This window comes from Monodelphis domestica, chromosome 7 (genome assembly GCF_027887165.1).
Source record: "Monodelphis domestica isolate mMonDom1 chromosome 7, mMonDom1.pri, whole genome shotgun sequence".
NCBI lineage: Eukaryota > Metazoa > Chordata > Mammalia > Didelphimorphia > Didelphidae > Monodelphis > Monodelphis domestica.
Genome location: NC_077233.1, coordinates 154633852 through 154653281, shown reverse-complemented (window position 1 = coordinate 154653281; position 19430 = coordinate 154633852). Strand labels below are relative to the sequence as shown.

The 19430-nt window shown below is 37.2% G+C and overlaps 1 protein-coding gene across 7 annotated transcripts in view; it reads right to left on the bottom strand.

The window, feature by feature from the left end:
• CTNNAL1 (catenin alpha like 1) overlaps positions 1-19430 on the bottom strand; it is a 97362-nt gene that overhangs the window by 55932 nt on the left and 22000 nt on the right. For all 7 annotated transcript variants that reach the window (XM_007498978.3, XM_056805894.1, XM_056805889.1 and 4 more), the window contains 2 exons: positions 17279-17466; positions 3137-3256 (listed from right to left, as the gene is read on the bottom strand). In XM_007498978.3, the coding sequence (XP_007499040.2) occupies positions 3137-3256; positions 17279-17466 (308 nt within the window). The remainder of the gene's footprint in view (positions 1-3136; positions 3257-17278; positions 17467-19430) is intronic.

Below are 19430 nucleotides of genomic sequence, written 5' to 3'. Positions count from 1 at the left end.
AAGATGTACTTGCTTTTCCCTGTGGATCATGGTGCTTTTCCATTAGTCTTAACAGTCAAAATCCCGTAGACTAATTTTTCTGTTTATGTCTGCAAGCACTTAACAATGCTTTATGCATAGGAGACACTAATAATTTTTTCATTCATTCATTCATACAAGCATGCTTTCATTCATTCACATTGTGGATACGTTTCCTTTTCATTGAGTGTCTTTCCACTCAAGTAATTCTTTATTCAGTCACCAAAGTGATTTTTCTAAAGTGCAGGTCTGACTATGTCACCACCCTACTCAATAAATTCCATTGGCTCTCTATCACCTCTAGAATCAAATACAAAATTCATTGGTGTCCAAAGCCACTCACAGGCTGTCCCCCCAGTCCCACATGCCTTTTTTAGCTTTCTCTTTTCTTACACTCCACCACATACTCTTTGATCAAGTAACATTGGCTTCTTTGCTGATCTCTGAAGAAGATGTTCCATCTCTCAGCTCCAGGCATTTTCTCTGTCTCTCATGGTTGGAGTGCTCTCTTTCCTCATCTCTGTTTCCTGGCTTCTCTGGCTTAAAGTCCCAGCTGAAATCCTGGCTTCTACAGGAGGCTTCTACAAAAATTCCTTTTAATTAATTTAACTTCCCTTTTGTTGATTACTTCCTGTCTGTTCTGTATGGAGCTTATTTGTACATATTCATATTCTGTCTCTCCCAGTAGACTATGATCTCCTTGAGGGTAAGAACTGTCTTTTCCCTTTCTTTTTCTCTCTATCCATTAGCATAGTACAAAATGCAAAACATGTAGAAGAAGGTGAGAAGAAATAAGGGGGAGAAGAGGTACTAAATGTATATGACATTTTCATTGAGTTCAGCTGAGAAGTGGAACAGAGATATAGGATGATAGCCAGTCTGGCCTGGAAGGATCAAGTATATATATATATATATATATATATATATATATATATATATATATATATATATATATACACACACATATATATATATATATGTGTGTGTGTGTGTATATGTATATATATATGTGTGTGTGTGTGTGTGTATATATATATGTATATATATATATGTGTGTGTGTGTGTGTGTGTATTTTTTTTCAGGATATTTGAGACATGACCATATTTATATACAGCAAAGAAGGACTCAGGAGATAGGCAGAGATTGAGGACTGAGAATTATGTGAAGAAGGGGATGTTGTTGAGGAGGCAATCTACTACAGAATATAGGAAGAGATGATATCAAGTATGCAGTATTATTGACTTCTCTCCATCTTATTCACAAGCATGGCATTAATGATTATATGCATTGTGCCAACATAATACCTTCATGGATTTGAAAAAGAAGTATTAGGAAAGGCATTGGGTCAGAAAGTTCCCTAATGAGGTGGTATCATAGATGTATGACTTTGTTGCTGATTCAAGTAAATTTCAGAGAAAAAGTAAAATGTGTTCTTTTGCATATTTGCCACTATTGTTTAGTAGTTTCAGTCATATCTGACTCTTTGTGACCCCAATAGGGGTTTTCTTGACAAAGATACTGGAATGGTTTGCCATTTCCTTTTCCAGCTCATTTAAAGATGAGGAAATGGAGGCAAACAGGGTTAAGTGACTTGCCTAGGGTCACACAGCCTACATAGGATCTGAGGTCAGATTTGAACTAGGAAGATTGGTCTTCCTGATTCTAAGCCAGTATTCTATCCACTGTGCCATCTAGCTGCCCCTTTTGCACATACAATGGATTTAATTATGAAGGAACTTCCTGAGTTACAAATATCTAACTTGTGGGCATCCAGATGTACAATACTTTGCCCATCTTTCCTAATCCATTCCTCTCCCACTCGTTCCCAAATTTCCCTGGCTAATGGTATGACTGATAGTCAAGTATAGGGATTTTTCTAAAAGTTTTGAATAGTACCCAGAGGTCCCCTTCTGAATGTCCACTAAACTATCCATCAAATCTTTTAAATTTAAAATTTCTTTTTATTTATGAACTTAACACACAGGAACCTTTTTTTTAAACAAAAGGACAAAAAAGGGGATTATAAAAGTCTAAGCTCTGAACTTTTCTGTTCTATACAATTTTTAAAAAGTTATTAAATTTAACATAATAAATGACAAAATTTCTATTTTGGGTCCTTTTTTGAACTTTTTCTTATATGTATTTTCATATGTTTTCCTGATTCCTTTTCCTTTCTATTTTTTTAAATTTCCATCAATTCTTTCTAACTCCCTGCTTCCATACAAATTAGTATATGTAAGTATAAGAATTCAATATATTGATCACATTTGAAAATATATACTTCATTCCTTCTATCCTCTAGTTCATCTACTTCTAATTAAAGCTACTTTTCCTCAAGTATGAGTAGTCAACAAAAATAAAAACTGTTTCTCATTCAATTTTTTACTGTTTTTAGTTATTAATTTTTTCACTGCAAACTAAAGTGTGTACTAGGTAGCTAGGTGGAGCAGCAGATAGAGTGCTGGACCTAGAGTCTGAAAGGCCAGAGGCCTCAAACACTCTTGCTTCAGCTACTTACTAGCTGTGTGATCTTAAACAATTACTTTACCTATATCAGATTCAATTTCCTCATCTATGAAATGAGGATAATAGTAAACATCTACCTCTAAGAGTTGTTGGAAAGATTAAATAAGATTTTTTTTATAAAATACTTTGCAAATATTAAAGCCAGCTATAATTAGCATTAATGATAATAAAAAGGATTCTAAACTCTTACAATTTTAATAATCACATTTCACATCTAATCCAATCTCTATCTGAACATGGATTCGTTACCAAATAAATATTTGATGAATGAACAACTTTGAAATGTATGGCATTTTGGATAATACTTTTCAGGCATCTGTGAACTGGCCTGGGTACCTAACAGTTATTTTTTAAAAAAATACTGTTCTTTTTGTTTTTGTTTTTACAGACAATTGTTACACATTCTTGTGGGAAAAACAAAGCACAGTGATTTGCCTCATCCTGACTCACCTATCAAAGACAGACTGTAATAAAGGCTTCTGATAAAATCTGGGTACATATGTCACTTAGAAAAGAACAAAATTTCATGTGAAAATATAAGTAAATTTTGCTTTTTTTACTATACATTTCTAAGGCTTGGAAAATACATACATTTTGTCTGTCTCCAGTTAGGTGTGCAAATTCTACCATTTCATTTCCAAACTGACTGAATATCTGCACAAACTCCTGAAAACTCTTCACATTTTCTAGTTGTTCCATAGTTGCAAGGACCTATAAAAGAAAACATAAATTAATAATCTTAATTGTCATTAGATTCATCTGTAAAACTCTAGAATTAATTTTTTTAAAAATTCAGATCTATAAAATTGATCAGGATAATCCTCCATCAAACTGAGTATTTCCCTAAATAAACTGATCACATGTTAGGGTGCTGGTCTCCAGATAAAGGCCACTGATGGGAAACAGGACACTTGTAGAGATCAGTTGCTGAGAGTCAGCCCTGCCTATGGAGTTTTTAAAGAGAGGGTAGCCACATTAAAAAACAAACAAGCAAACAAACAAAAACTCTTGCTTTCTGTATTAGAATCAATCCTAAGTATAATTCCAAGACAGAAGTGCAGTAAGGGCAAAGCAATTGGGGTTAAAGAGACTTTTAATCAAGGGTCACATGGCTAAAAAGTGTTTGAAGGCATATTTGAACCCAGATCCTCCTGACTCCAGTCTGGGGCTCTATCCTCTGTACTGCCCCTAAGGTAGTTCCATTTTGAGATAGTCAACTTGAGTCACTCTCATAATACAATGCCCTGGGGACATATCCATACACCTCTCCAATTTACACTCACCAATCAGGTGTTCCAGGGAACAACTACCCTGGATTTATGGTATTATGTAAGTATGCATAAGCTCCCACTGCTGCGTTTACCTTTAACAGTCAAAGGATACAATTAGTTTAAAGTAATAATATTTAAATGACATAGTAAGAAAGTAGTAACAAAATATCTTCCCCTGTAAACCTGGGGCACATCTCATATATATTTGGCACTATTAGGGAGAGATAAAACATAGCAGTCACAAATAGATGCATAGATATGGATCATGTATGGTCAGGATGCTGTGGAGAGAAGTACATATCTATCTCTCTCTCTCTCTCTCTCTCTCTATAATATATATATATATATATAGAGAGAGAGAGAGAGAGAATAGATATGGTCAAAGCATGTGTAAAGAGGGAAAACTTCAAGGCACTAATTTCTTCCCTCTGGCCTTAGCCTTATAGTCATTTCCAAATATTCCTCCAATAATTAGTGCTTGGTGGTTGTATCCATTTATAGCTTTTGCCAAAATTAGCATTTCATGAGTCTTTGTGCTCCAAGGAAGAATTTATTTGCCCCCCTTCTCCAAGAAAAAAAGACTTATCAGGAAACACGTCTCTTAAGAAGTTCCTGAACCCCTGAATTTAAGAACTCTTGAACTTAAACGTTAACCTGAGGTAACTCTCAAAGCTGATGCTGCCCTTGAAAATCTCTTTTCTCCATTAAAAAGCTAGATACGGAGATCATATTACCTAGAGAATTCAAAATCCCCTTCTTCTGCATGGAAGGTTGGGGTTCAGAAAGCAATGATCTTAAATTCCCCTCTTAGGCACAAGCTAGCATTTCTCCTGCAATCATGTTTCCTTACAAGACTCCATTGCCAATAAGTAAACTGCCCTCTGCCCCATACCTTACTGTGATGATGAACCGATGGCATGTGTGCCAAATTTGGCACACAGAGACCTCTCTATGGACATGTGCAGGCCCCTGGTTTGGCCAGCTGGGAACCTGGACTGCCCCCAAACACAGGGGGTGGGGAACTTGAGCCTCTCTCCAGGCAGAGTTCAGCCCTGGCTTGGCCAGTCTGCATCTCAGCCCCAGCCCCCAATGCAGGGGTGGGTCAGGGGGAAAGGCATGGGCACACAGTCGGGGAGGGGGGTGAGTGGGGCATGGCACAGGGTCCCTAAAAAGCTCTAAAAGGTTCACCATCACTGTACTGTACAAAAGTTGTAGTGAGTTCTCAAAATTTCATGCCTTCCTCAAGAGTTCATTTCCTCTTCTAAATCTGATGTCAAAAACTGACTCCTCAAGCTTACCAATTTAGAGTGAAATTAGTTTACTTTTTAGAAAGGTGATCAGGGACATGACTGGCCCTTATTCAGTCAGTTGCTAGAAATTCCCTATGTCCCATCAATTGCCTTCATTCTATATTATGTTATTGGGTTGTTTAGGTCAAATCTCCAATTTGATCAGGGACTTCTTTAATCTATTGCCTTTATAGTAGGGAAACTGGGACTAAAAACCAGGTTTCGTAACTCTCAGTTCAATGATCTTCTTTGTGCTTTTGAGGTTCAGAACTGGATACCCTAAAAAATTTTACACAGGAAATTTGTCTATCCATTCACTTTCCATGCAGGGGTTTCTATCATCTTGTGGAGGAAAATGGAGAATTTTTCTGGTTATTGTATCCTCAATGAATTCATAATTGGCAGTAAGATCAAACTTGCCCAATAAAATGAGAGTTTAAAGGTTATCTAGTCTAACTTCCTCATTTTTTAGATGAGACACAGAAGTTAATTGATTTGTCCAAAGTCACACTGAGAGTCAAGTTTAGATGTAAACACATAATCTGTATCCAAATCTAATGTTCTTTTAACTGTGCCATGCAGCCTTACATACTGCTTTCCTTTTATCCATGACCTAATCCCAATGTCTACAAAAGAATCCACTAATTTATGAAACTGAATCTCTCAGGTACCTAGAAGGGACTTAGATGAAAAATATTGTTCCATACCAAATATTAATATCTTTGAATCTGTAGTTACACCTCTTTGGTTTTACAGTGAGTTGTTATCGCCTTCTAGTACTCTAACAATCTGCTTGGAGACTTCCTCAAATGCTTCAGGGTTACCTACTGAGATTTTTTTTTTTCTTCAACGAGAACAAACCCCAAATATAAAAATGATCAAGTACACACTTGAAAAGTAAATGTTCAAGCCAAAAATTCTGGGAAGTCATTATGTATTTTTTTCTCTACCAAGAAGAAATGGATTGATCCTTATAAGATGAATCAAAAAAACTAACCCATTTACATAGGGTACAATAGATTTTTTTTTCCTGAAACAACAAATCTTATCAGTGCTTAAATTAAGTTTTCCCAAAATTATTGCCCACATTATGATTTAACTGAAAAAAGGTATTCTTTTTAAATGAATTCTAATTATACAATCATGCATCACAAAGTTCAAGTCAGTCCTTACTTGATTACTCCTAATCTCATAAAGTTATCTATTGTGGGGGCAGATACCTTCAAGTAGGCCATTAGAATTTTCCTGGCCTAAAGATAAGGTCTTTAGGAACATGCTTCATGCATTCTCTATGTCTCATCTAATTGCTATTGTAGAATAGAAACATAACTTTTTGGGACAGAGAACTTTTAGAAAAGTTACTTTTAAAGAATGACCATATCATTGTCAAATCTAGTACACTTCCAAATCATTATCTAACTAAATACTTACCAAGATTCGTGGCTCTTGTTTATTTTGCACAATTTAACTTAATAGTTTTCTATGTCTTTGGAACCCAAGATGAAAAGATATACTATGAATGGGAAAGGGGGCACCTCCCATATACACAAGGATATAGTATCTACATTTCTCTTGACCATCAGCAAGGGACCAACATTTTCCACAAAAATCCCACAAGTCTTACCAGAGGATCCATTTGCTATATAATAGTTTATGGAAAAAAAATCAAGTGTGTACCAACTTTCCACTTCCCAGGAAGCTGCTCTTAAATCAAATAAAGGCATATATTGTCCCAAGATCACCACTGTCTTCAATCCTTGTCAGCTTTATTACAACAGTAGGATGACAGGGAACTAGGATTATGCAAAACACTATAGTTAGCTCTCAGGAACATTTGATAAAGCTCCATCTGTCATACTGCATAGAATTAAGAAGCATTCTGAAACATTTATACCCAGACTTGTTTTTTGGTAGCACCATTAGGCATTGCTGGAATCAGCACTAATTCAGTGCTAATTTCCCAAAGGTTACAGGAAAAGTCAGTCCCTAAAATTCATTACACAGGCATAAAGTACTCTAGGTCTTTATAAATAAGAGTCTTATCTAGACACCTACCCCCAATTTCCCCTTGCCTCAGGTATGATCTGAATGGGAAAACCAGGGTTGTGGATTGTGGGTGGAGAAGGAAAGAATCAAATACTTATAAAGGGCATGACAAGTGCCCATGTTCCTGGGAATTTGCCTTATACTAATGGTCCTGGTTGAATCTTATGGTCCTTTCCCATTTTAAGCATAATAAAAATACCTCAGACTTGTGTATGGTTCAAGAACATGAAGAACTTTCATTTCATTTTCTTACCTGATTCTCCCAAGGAAAGGTAAACAATTTTTTGGGGGGGGGAGGTAGTCAATTTGGAAAGGTAGGCAAAATAGAGATTATTAGCTATATTTTAGAGATAAAAATTACATGCTATGGACCTAATAAAAATAGGACTTAAACCCAGATCTTCTAACTTTAAGCCCCATCTTCTACTATACATTGAGGCTTCCCTGCTAGGTCTAGGGAAAGCTCATTTTCTTACCTACCCAGCCTGGCCCTCAAAGTGACTCCTAATAGAGCAGGCCTCAATCTAGTTAGACCTGAAGAACCAAATTATGGGCCGAAAGGAAGATTAGGTTGTGGAATAGCAGGGTTAAGGCACAGAAAGAAGAGCAGAAAAAAATTTAGAAACAATCTATGAGGGAGAGAGGGAAGGAAGGAGAAGGGAAGAGGAGACAAGGAAAGGAGAGAGGGTGAAAGAAAGGAAAGGAGAGAAAAAGAAAGTGAGAAGGAAATTAATCTGGCTCAAAAAACCATTTATTAAGCACCTATCACGTACAAGACACTATGCTAGGGACTGAGGATACACACACACACAAAACAAACCAGTTTCTACCTTTAAGGAACTTAGGGGAATAAAATACATAGGTAAGAAAATACAGAGTAATTCAAAGTAATTTCAAGACAGAAGGAGTATATTGTAAACCTTAAAATTTCTTAGACTTATGAATGTTGGAAATTTCACCATTGGGAAATTTCATACTTGAAAAAAATTTCCTACTGATAGTAAGAACTCTATTGGAATGTGAAACTCCTTGGCATGGGAGGATCCTTCTCCTCCCTACTTAAGACTACTTTAGGACAGAAACCTTTTGCTAAACAATGGAAAGGGCTTTGACCTATGCTTAAGCATAGAACAGGAAGTTCTTTGAGTCATGATTGATTTTAGAATTGATACAATAGAGATACTTGAAATGACAGAACCAGGTCTTGGAAACTACAATCTCCACCCTACTCAGAGTAACAGGATTTAGGAAGGGCTGCAGCAAAGATCAAGATTTAATTATTTGAGAATATGACCTTCAACAGACATGTGCAAAGGAAACAGACCTCTGGGAGGTCCTGGGTTAAGCTAGAGCCACCATTGGCACAGGGGAGACATCGACAGTGTAAAAAATAGACTCGAATACAGGACTACAATCCCCATGAGCCTTTGCTCCACTTCCCCAGGATGCCTTGTAATCTCACCTGGGCCGAGATTGAGAAGGCATTTAAGCTGATTCAAAGGCTTTTGAGGGGTCTTGGCTCTTTTTGGACTTCCGTTTTGGAGCAGGCTCGTCTCTTGCGTGATGTGAGGTTATTTTGTCTAGGCCTCTGGCCTAGGCACATGTTTCTTACTTGTATATTCTTTAATCTTTAGCCTTTAATAAACCTCTAAAAAATATAATACTCCTTGCAGAGAGAAACTAATTTCTACCTGCCTCACTCTCCCCGTTTCCCCTAAATTTTAATCTTTACAACAGTTATTGGTAGATGTGAGAACTGAGGGGAGGGAACTTAAATTGTTGGCTTAAAAGATAGCGGGGTCTGAGGAGGTTTTGCTCTGAGGAGGTTTTTTGCTCTGAAGGAGGTCTGAGAGGAGAGAGGTCCTGGAGGGAGAGCTCCTGGAGAGGTCTTGAAGGAGGCTGTGGAAGGAGAACTCAGGAGGAGTCAGGAGAATTCTCTGGAAACATTTCTTGAAAGGAGGCTCTCTTGAAGGTGGAGCCTGAGGTTGGCATGAGAAGCCTTACCTAGAGAGATCTTGGGTGAGTGATAAAACCAACTGACTGATTTATCTCTTAGGACTGAGGTCTAGGCCTTATTGGCTTGAGACCCTTCATTCTTATTCCTTTCTTACTTTCTCTCTTTTTCTATTGATTAATCAGTGTATTATAAATTAAATTTCTCTATAAAACCCAGTTGGCTTGGGCATATTCATAAATTGGGAATATATTCCCTGGCGACCATCTTATATTTATGTAAACCCAAGACACAGTAGAAAACATATTTCAGCGGTCATAATTGTTATATATATTTCCCTTGCTCCCAAAACATTTTAATTATCACAGTTTATGGCTCCCACTCTCTACAACAATGTAATGCTCAAAACCATTTTAAATTGTTATAACAATATTTTGGGAAGAGGAAAGGCCTAATTTAGAAATGGCACCTGAGTTGAGCTTTGAAAGAAGTTTAAGATTCTAAAATGCAGAGCTGAAAAGGGAATGCTTTCTGAACATATGAGACCTTTTGTATGAAGGGGAGGAAGGAACAAAGGAGGAAAATACGGGAGAGAAAAGAAGTAAAAAAGGAAAGGAGAGAAGATGGATATCTATTTTGGGGGAAGGAAAGAGACAGACCCCACTGATAGTGTCTTCTTTTGTCCACATAGGATCACACAACTTTTAGAGCTAGAAAGGACCAGCTGGCCCAAATCCTTGGAAACCATCAATTTTTATTAATGAAAGCCAAGAGAAGTCCATTTAGTCAAATCACAATGAAGATTTTTACAGGAATGGGAGGGGCAGGGAGGAGAAGGACCACAGACCCTATTCACCAAACAAGAGACATTAGAACCAGAGGTTGATTGGATACTAGTTTGAGAACAAATCAATTTCACACAGAGTGAACTCACAACACCATTTCTCCCTAGAGAAGGCATAAGCTAAAACAACTAATAGATTCAAGAAGGTTCAGTGAAGTCATTGAATGACAGGGCTCATAACAAAGTGATCAATGGAAAGTTTTTTAAATTAGGAAACCATTTATTTTCTTTCCCTCCTACTCCTCCCCCTCCCATATTGGGGGTGTGTGTAATAAAACCCAAAACTAACATGCACAGTAAAGCCAAACAAATTCCCATATTGCTCATGCCTTTAAAAATGTATATCTCATCTGCATCTTGAGTTCTTCATTTTTCTGTCAGGAGACAGGTGGCATGGTTCACCGTCTTGGCCATAAAGAAAGTCAGGGGTTTTTGAGAAAATCCTAATATTGGTGGAAACAGTCTAACTCACCCCCAAAAACTCAAGATGCCCTTGAATGGGGCAAGTATGGGTCTGGCTCTTGGACATAGGAACTCTGGTATTTACTGGGGGCCAGATTTGAATTCTAGCTTTACCATTTACCACCTCTGTGATTTGTCCAAACAAGTCACTTCACCTCTGTTGGCCTCAACTTGCTTAACTGTAAAATATTGCTATCAAAGAAAAGAGTCCCTGCAGGTCATATATTGACTTAGAAAACCACATATGTGTACCAGCAGTCAGTCATTTATCACCAAAGAAAATATTAAGGATAACTGAATCTTCATCACAATGTTATATGTCTGTGGATCCCCACAAAGGGGATCCAGCTCAGTTGCTGGAGGGTATAGAGACCAGACAGATGTAACCTAGTTTACTCATTGGGACATGAATTTGGTTATTGACCCTAAAGAGGCCACCTACAATTCCTGAAGGCCAATTCTATCAGACCCAAAGAAGAAAAGATTAGAGTCATTTTGGGGGGGGGGGCTGCTTCCACCTTAGGATTTATTTATTTGAAGGTATTTAAGCTATTAGACAGGAGGAGGGCAGACTCAAAGGAAGAAAGGAAGGAGGGGATGGTGCTTGAAACAGGATCAATCCATCCCTGGTGACCCCTTTCTCTCTAATAGGGGGGTCCAAGCTGTAGAACCAAAAGGGGCAGAGGAGCTGTCAGTGCCAGGGTGTGATGGGCACATGTATGTTCAGCTCTACTGAGTGAGTGCCAAGGCCCCAAGATGTTTGTTGTGCTGTGGGGCACAGCTTTCCCTGCACAGGAGAGGAGGTTGTGACCACTATAGCCTATACCACAGGTTCCCAGGCCTTCAGCTCAGCTTTCTGCTGGAGTGGGGGCACACCAGCAGTGTCTATACCAATCCTGACCCCCTTCTGAGCACAAGAACCAAAGACTCCTCTCAGTCCATGGACCCTAAAGGGGAGAGAGGGACAGGAGACAAAACCGTGGACCCTTATTTATCTTCCTGATCTCCAAGGAAGAATTAGGGAGGGGTCTGGATTTACCCAGGTGCTTGACAGGGCCTTAGAGAAAGATCCATTCCAACTCCCATTTTCCTTCCAATATCAATCAAGACAAAGTCCCCAGAGAAGCAAGGTCTACAAGTCCGAGGAGCAGTGGGTAAAGTGCCAGCAGTGGCTAACGAAATGGACACTGGAACCATTAAAGTGAACTGCTCGGTACACCCACAGACCCATGAAGTTATCCAAGACAAAGAATTTGCAGGGAAAGGGAATAAGTAATAAATAATTAAAATGACTAAGTATGGTATAGTCGAAAGACTCTTGAACTTTGTGTGAAAGGACCTGGACTTGAACTCTAGCTTTTACCTCTGTGATTTGTCCAAACAAGTCACTTCACCTGTGGGCCTCAGCTTCCTCAACTGTGAAATGTGAATGTTGGACTAGATCAAAGAAAATAATTCCTGCTGGTCCATTCTGACTCAGAAAACCACTTATAAATGTGCTGTGCCCTATCACATATTTATTTATTTTGTTAAGTGTTTTCCAATTACATTTTAATCTGGTTCGGGTGGCCCTTGGAGTACTTCAGGCCACATGTTTTGATACCTGATTCTTCAGGTCCTCCTTAGCTCTAAATACTCTGATCCTAAGAAATCTTTCCTATCTCCATATGCAGACCATTTAACATAAGCATCTGGATATAACATAAGTTCCACAAAACTAAGGAATAAAGCAAAATTCAGTCACTTGCTTCAGGGTGATGCTCCAAATTCCCTGATGAAATTAACTTAGGCCAAAGAAAGTTAAATTGATTCTGTATCATTTTTTTATTGATCCTCTTTACATTTAACTGATTTTGTCCTCTGCCTAAGTCATAGTCTCTGAACTTAATGCAGAAATTGAGCTGGCTTGAAAATTTTGAAATTCCGTTCTCTATGAATCACTGTTCTTTTCTTTTGTCTCAATGAAATCCGCTATCCATGAAGAATGAGTGCAGACTTCAGGTAGCCGGGTCTACCTTTACACCACCAAGCTTCCTTTAAAGATGACTCATTTGTTATTATTTTGGACCTTGCAGGTGGCCTAGTGAACATTTTTTAGTTATAGGAGGGATTTACTGCTAGTCCCTCATTCCCAACTTCCAACCCAATATTGTTCCTCATGCCTTAACTCTCTAACCAATCATGTTGTCTTCATCCCCATAATGCTGCCGCCCTTGTAACCAACTGTATTCTTTGCCTGCGTACAAAGTTTTGTTCTGGTTTTCTGTACTCCTCAAAAACTACAAAAAGGGAGCTATCCTGCTCAAAGTTTTTACTAGACTGAGATAAGTCACTGACCCATTCTATTAACACGTAGCACTCCTATTAATAAAATGTTATCTTGCTCAGAAAAAACAAGTCTCAGTCTTCTTTTGTTGAATTTTCCTTGAGATGGATCTATTACTTACCTCCATATCCAACTCAGTACATCTAGACAAGAGATAATCTAGCAGGTTAGACTATTCAAAATGCTGTAGAAGAAATATTTTCTGAGAGGGGTTGCATTTGATCCTTGAAGTAAGTCCCTTTGAAATCTAGGATTCGATTGGTTGGCACAGTGGCAAGAACATTGAAGGTGGAGTCAGGACTTTGGTCAAATCCTGGTGTTTGTCTCTATTCGTGTGACTGAGTAGACCATACAAACTTTCCTGTGTTATTTTTCTCATTTGTAAAATGAGAAAGTCAGATTAGACAACCTTTGGGAACTAAATCTTATCATCTGTTGATCTTTTGTGTGAGTCTGTCACATCAGTTCTGGCTATTGCTTTTAGGGGAGCACCTATACACAATGAACATCTACTGGACCCAATAGCTTGGAAAGTTTTGAATCGATGAAAAAAGGACAGTCAATTTGCTAGCACTAAGCAAGACTCTTATTTTCCAAAAGCAACGAGAATTGGTTGGGCACCATCCAACTGATCATGATTCCTGCAAAACCTGACCACTAACTGTATATCCATTTTGTTGTGCAGCAGGCTGCCTTAACTTAATCAGCAAGTTTATACAACCTGACTTATTCAAGATTCACTTGGTGTTCCGGGTTTTCTTTTACAAACTGAAGGTGAACCGTAGAGGGTTCCAATGGATAGAAAGCCACAAAGACAATGGTTTCACTTATCATAATGTGATCAAGGCAAGGCAAACTTTCAGCAAAATTCTGTTGAACAAACTAGGAATACAAGTCCTTCTCCAAGTTCTATGATTATACTCTGCACATGTCATTTTATTCCCTCTTTGAGTACAAAGACATGAACCACAACCAACCAATTATGATTATCCATTAATATTTAGGAACCTAGTATGCACAAAATTTATCATAAATAAATGGTAACTATAGTTCCAAGTAAGATCAATTTTTGCTTTTGTCTTAAATAAAGTATTGATTCATTCAATACTTTTTTAAAAATAAGTTTTTAATGGATATTTTGTTTCTTATGTTACCATTAGTAACATCATCTTGCTCCTTCCAGAGTCATCCCATATGAAAAATAGAGGGGTTTTTTGGAGAGAAAAAAAAAAGTCAACACAACTGTCTGATATATTAATAAAGTCTGAAAAGATGTGTAACATGCAGGGCCTTCCCACATCCATTAAGGGTTAGGTTGGGGGTTTCTTCTTGTATCTCTTCATTTGAGTCCTACTTGATCTTGGTAATTTTATTACATTAAATTTTTTAAATTTAAATTTCTTAAGTCATGTTCTTTTCATTTACATTGTTGTAGTTCCTGTATATATTGTTTTCTTGGCTCTATTCCATTCTGCATCAGTTAATATGGATCATTTCATGCTTCTATGTATTCATCACACACATAATTTCTTATAGTACAGTTATATTCTATTACATTCATGTACCACAATTTGTTTAACCATTCCCAAATTGACAGGTATCTGCTTTGTTTACAATTTATGGCTATCTCAAAAAATGCTGGTGTAAGTATTTTAGAGCATATGGGGACTTTTTTCTCATCAATGGCTTCCTTGGGTATAAGCCCAGTAATGGAGCCTCTGATCCAAAGGGTATGGGCAATTTAATTATTTTATTTGCATAATTCCAAAATGGCCATAACATCTCACAGTTCTCTCAACAATGCATTAGAACACCTATCTTTCCACAACTCTTCCAACAATGACTGTTATCATTTTTTCTCTTTCTCTCTTTGTTTCTTTTTCTTTCTTTCCTTCTTTCATACCTAACCTTTATTAAGGAAATTTAATGGAAAGGTTTTTTTCCCTTTTTGACCACTTTTCTTTTTATCCTAGATGCACTAATGTTGTCTGTGCAGTTTCAGCTTTGTTTTTTCTTATTCTATAAAACATAGTATTGTTACTTTAATCTTTTTTTAAGGTGTCCCTGTTCCCACTGATTCTTTTCTCCTCACCCTGATCTCCTCATTTAATACCACTCTCCCTTTAGGATTTTATGGTTCCTTTTTCTTTCCTCCTTTTACCTGGTTACATAGTTCCTCTTCTTTTTTCTTTTCGGTTAGTTAGTAGATTCCCTCTTCTTATCTTCTCCTTCAGCTTGTCTAGTTCCTTGGTTTGGGAGTTTCATTTTTTTTGTGTGTGCCCCTTTCCAAAAGAGTGTGTGTGCCCCTTTCTCACTCTCATCATTATCCATATTTTCTGTTTACTCTAGTCTAGATGTTCATTCTCTGATTTATAACCCCTATAATTATCTGTTCTCTTTTTTCCCCTATATTCTTCATGCAATCAAAACTTCCTAGGTATTCCTTCTAGGCTCTGCCCTCTGGGTGCTTTCTGCCATTGCCTTATAAGGCTTGCCCCATGTATTCTCTTTTCATATTATACCTGGCTCCCAGAACAATGTCAGTTATTGCAGTATCAAAGAGGACATTGCCCCATGATAGGGCACCTCCTCGATCATGCCCCTGATTATGCAGCCCACCACTGACCCATACCTTCTCTTGTTTTGTTTCACAGTAAGCATATTGCTTTTAATGCTGTTGTTTTTTGCTTCTTTTTGAAGTTTTACTTCACTTCTGTGTATTTGCATTCTCTAGTTTCTTTAGTGAGGCTTGCTGTTAGAGATTCAAATTTTTAATTCTGTTCATTATTTTTGTTGTGAAAAACATAAATTCTGCTCTCCAAATTACTCATTTCTTTTTTAAACCACTTAGGAATAGCATGTTGTGATTTCATGTTCTCCTCAACTTTCACAGGGTCCTCTTTCATCAAATGTTAGATCACTCTTTATTCATAGATGCCTGAACTCATTTACCTGGAGGCCATGTTTATTTTTGCTATTACTGTTTCTCTTGTATTTATGTTTATGTTCAAGGTCTTTGAGTTTTTTCTTCCTGGCATACCTTCCTTGGTACATACTGTCTTTCTTCCCCTTTTATTTTCTTTATCACTCACTTCCTGACTCCCTCCCCTCTGACTTTGGCCTCCTTGGGGCTAGATCTCAAACTATCTTAGTCTCTTCCCACACTGGGCAATTCATGGATCACCAGCCTAGATCTCTGACCCAACTGACTTTCCGTTGATAAGAACTAGTCCCACCTGGATTCTGTGCTCTTTCCCTTAGACTTGGTAGAGTGCTGAATAGTCCCTTCATTCCTATGTACAAAATCCTACTCTAATGAACTGTCCTACTCCTTCTGTTCCTTAGTCCTGTACCCTGGTCAGAGCTTGTTTTCTCCAGCACCAGTAGTTCAGAGCCTGTTTTTCTTGGCATTTCCAGTTTAGAAAAGTGTAAGTGCTTGTGCTTCTGGGGTTACAACTCCCAAAAGGATTTTTCTCTTGAAGGGTTGTGGTTAACTCTGCCACCTAGCTGCCCCTGGGTTTTGTTTTGTTTTTTAAGCCTTCTTTTAGATTATGGGTGTCCTAGATTTTGAAAGCAGTTGAACTTGCTTTATCTTTGGTACATGATGTCAGTTTGGAGAGGTCTTGGGAGGTTGTCTAATGTCTAATCTGCCATCTTCTTGTTCATGTAACCAAGAAGTTTCATTCAATGTTTTCATAAACTATCAAAATGACCAGGTGTTTATTACACATTTAACTGGTCTTCAGCGTTTGTTCTCCATAACTTTAACAAACAGGCTTTGAAAAAGGTAAAGATACATTATACACATTTAAGGTATTACCATTTCTTCAAAAGAAAGCTTTTTTGTGTTTGAAAACTGAATTTCAGTTAAGGGTATTATGGAGGCTTGTTGAATGAAATATATTAAAAAAAATTTTTTTTAAACCCTTACCTTCCGTCTTGGAACCAATACTGTGTATTGGTTCCAAGACAGAAGAGTGGTAAGGGCTAGGCAATGGGGGTCAAGTGACTTACCCAGGGTCACACAGCTGGGAAGAGTCCAAGGCCAGATTTGAATCTAGGACCTCCTGCTGTCTCTAGATCTGGCTCTCAATCCACTGAGTTACCCAGCTGCCCCCTTGAATGAAATCTAATTGTTAAATTTTTAGTGTCTGCACTTGTACCTTAGAAATCAGCAAACACTTTAGAAAGTAACAGAGAAAAATTTTAGTAATATAGGTTAAAATGAAAAATATGCCATGCACAATTTTTTGAGAGTGAATAGTTAAAACATTTACCGGATCTCACCTGATTACCCCTGATCTCAGTACACCTTTTGTTATGGGACCCTATCCATTGTAGGAGTGTGGCTATTGTTCAATGAAGGGTTCACTAAACTATTATGATGACTGAACCACTACATCATGCCAAAAAACTGTTGTGCTAGTAAGAAAATTAATTTACTATATATTATGCTACATTATACAACATTAACTAGCTCTAGAAATCTTATTAAGAACCTTTATAGATATGTTTTTGGAAATAGTAGAAAAGTAAAATACCTTGTTTCTGGAAGTTATTATCTGTTTAATAACTATTTGGTCTGCCAGTAACAGCACTTTTGTCACAGAAGAAAGAAGTAATCTTGCAGCTTTTATAACTCCTGTTTTGTCTGTAAAAATTGTTATTTGTTCATCAGATTCTGCATTATTCAAGCTGGTCACATCTGTAAGTTCTGCAATTGTTTCTCCTGCCAAGAAAACCCAAATAAAAACAAAACTATTTTTAAAAAGGAAGCATATATTTAACATGTTTAAATAAGAGTCAGTTATATTATACTGTCCTAGGCATCATGGAGCTGTACATCTGCTCTACACTTAAAATAAAGATGATCAAAAAGTAAGCTGCAAAAGATGTTTTTAAAAGAGACTTTTAAAAGAAAGTTTCCAGGTGTTTATTTACTGGTTTCATTAACCATTTAGTATCAAAGATCACACTTCCTACACCTACAGGGGAGCCTAATAACTAATACTGATAAAGCTGCCCCACCAGCACCTCAAATTTAACATGTCCAAAACCAAACATCTTTCCCCTAAAGTTCATCTTAATTTTTGGCCTCCATATTTCTATAGTTCCAGAATTTACAATCTTCCATGTTGAAAAATTTGTGGTAAATGTGTCTCTTCTCCCTTTCTGACCTCTCCAATCTGATCAGCTGTTAAATTTTATGCCCCTAACATCTACTTCTTTCTTTCTAATTTCATTATACACATTCTAGTAATGCTCTCATTGGTATCCATGAGGATATTATAATATCAATTTGATTTATCTTCCCACTTCCAGTCTCTCTACCCTTCCTTTGACAAAGATCTGATTGTGTCACTCCTTTCCTCAAAACTCAATGGCTACTACTACTGAGTAAAGTTCAAATTCTTGACATTTGAGGCACACCACAGCATGATGTCACTTTACACTGCCAGACTTATACTATTCTCTTATAAGGAAGTAGTTTCCTCCCTCCATGGGACAGAGTCTGAAAGCAGAGGCTAGATGGTTATTTTTTAGATAGGATGTGGAAGGACATTCAGGAATGGATTAAATAAGAATCACTAGATGGCCTGACGTCTTATAACTGAGAGTGTGTGAAAATATGTAACACATTATTACCCTTACAGCATTGTGTTTCATTTCTTCTATTATTAATTTTTTTTTTCAAATAAACATCTGCCTCTCTCTTCCCACCCTCTCACCAACTAAGAAAACAAGACAATTAAACCCTATGTTACAAACATAGTCAAGAAAGGCAAATTCCTACATTGGTCATTCTCCACCTCTCCCACCCCAACTCAATTTGTATTCTAAAACTATCACTTCTCTATCAGGAAGTGGGTAGCATGCTTCATCATCTGGAATCACGGTTGTTCATTGTACTGATCAGAATTCCTAAGTCTTTCAAAATTCTTTGTCCTTACAATATTGTTGTTATTGTTCTCCCAGTTCTGTTTACTTCATTCTACATCAATTCACAGAAGTCTTCTCTAGTTTCTCTGAAATTATTACCTTCATCATTTCAGCACAATAGTATTCCATTCCATGCTAAATATGTATGTTTCTGTATATATATGCCACATATAGAAATATGCCATCTCTACATATGTCATGTCTATTTTTATACATTATCTATATATATACCATAACTTCTTCAATCATTCCCTAATCAAAAGGTAACTCCTCAGTTTCCAATTCTTTGCCACCACAAAAAGAGCTACTATAAATATTTTTGTGTGTATGAGTCCTTTCCTCTTTCTTTGATCCTTTTGGAGTAATGGACACCTGGTAGTAGTATAGCTAGGTCAAAGACTATATATACACAGTTTAATGGCTAGACCAGTTCACAGCTCTATCAATAGCACATTAATATTCTTGTTTTCCTATAGATGTTCTGGCATTTGACACTTTCCTCTTTTGGTCAACTCTGTCAATCTGATGGGTGGAAGCTATATACTCAGAGTTGTTTTAGTCTGCATTTTTCTAATTAAAAGTGATTTAAAGCATTTCTGATATGCTATTGATAGCTAGGATTTCTTTCCCTAAAAATTGTTCATGTTTTTTAGCCATTTATCAATTCTTATAAATTTGAATCAGTTTCTTATATCCTGAAAACTAGAACTTCATCAGAGAAATTTGCTGCAAAGACTTTCCCCCCAATTACCT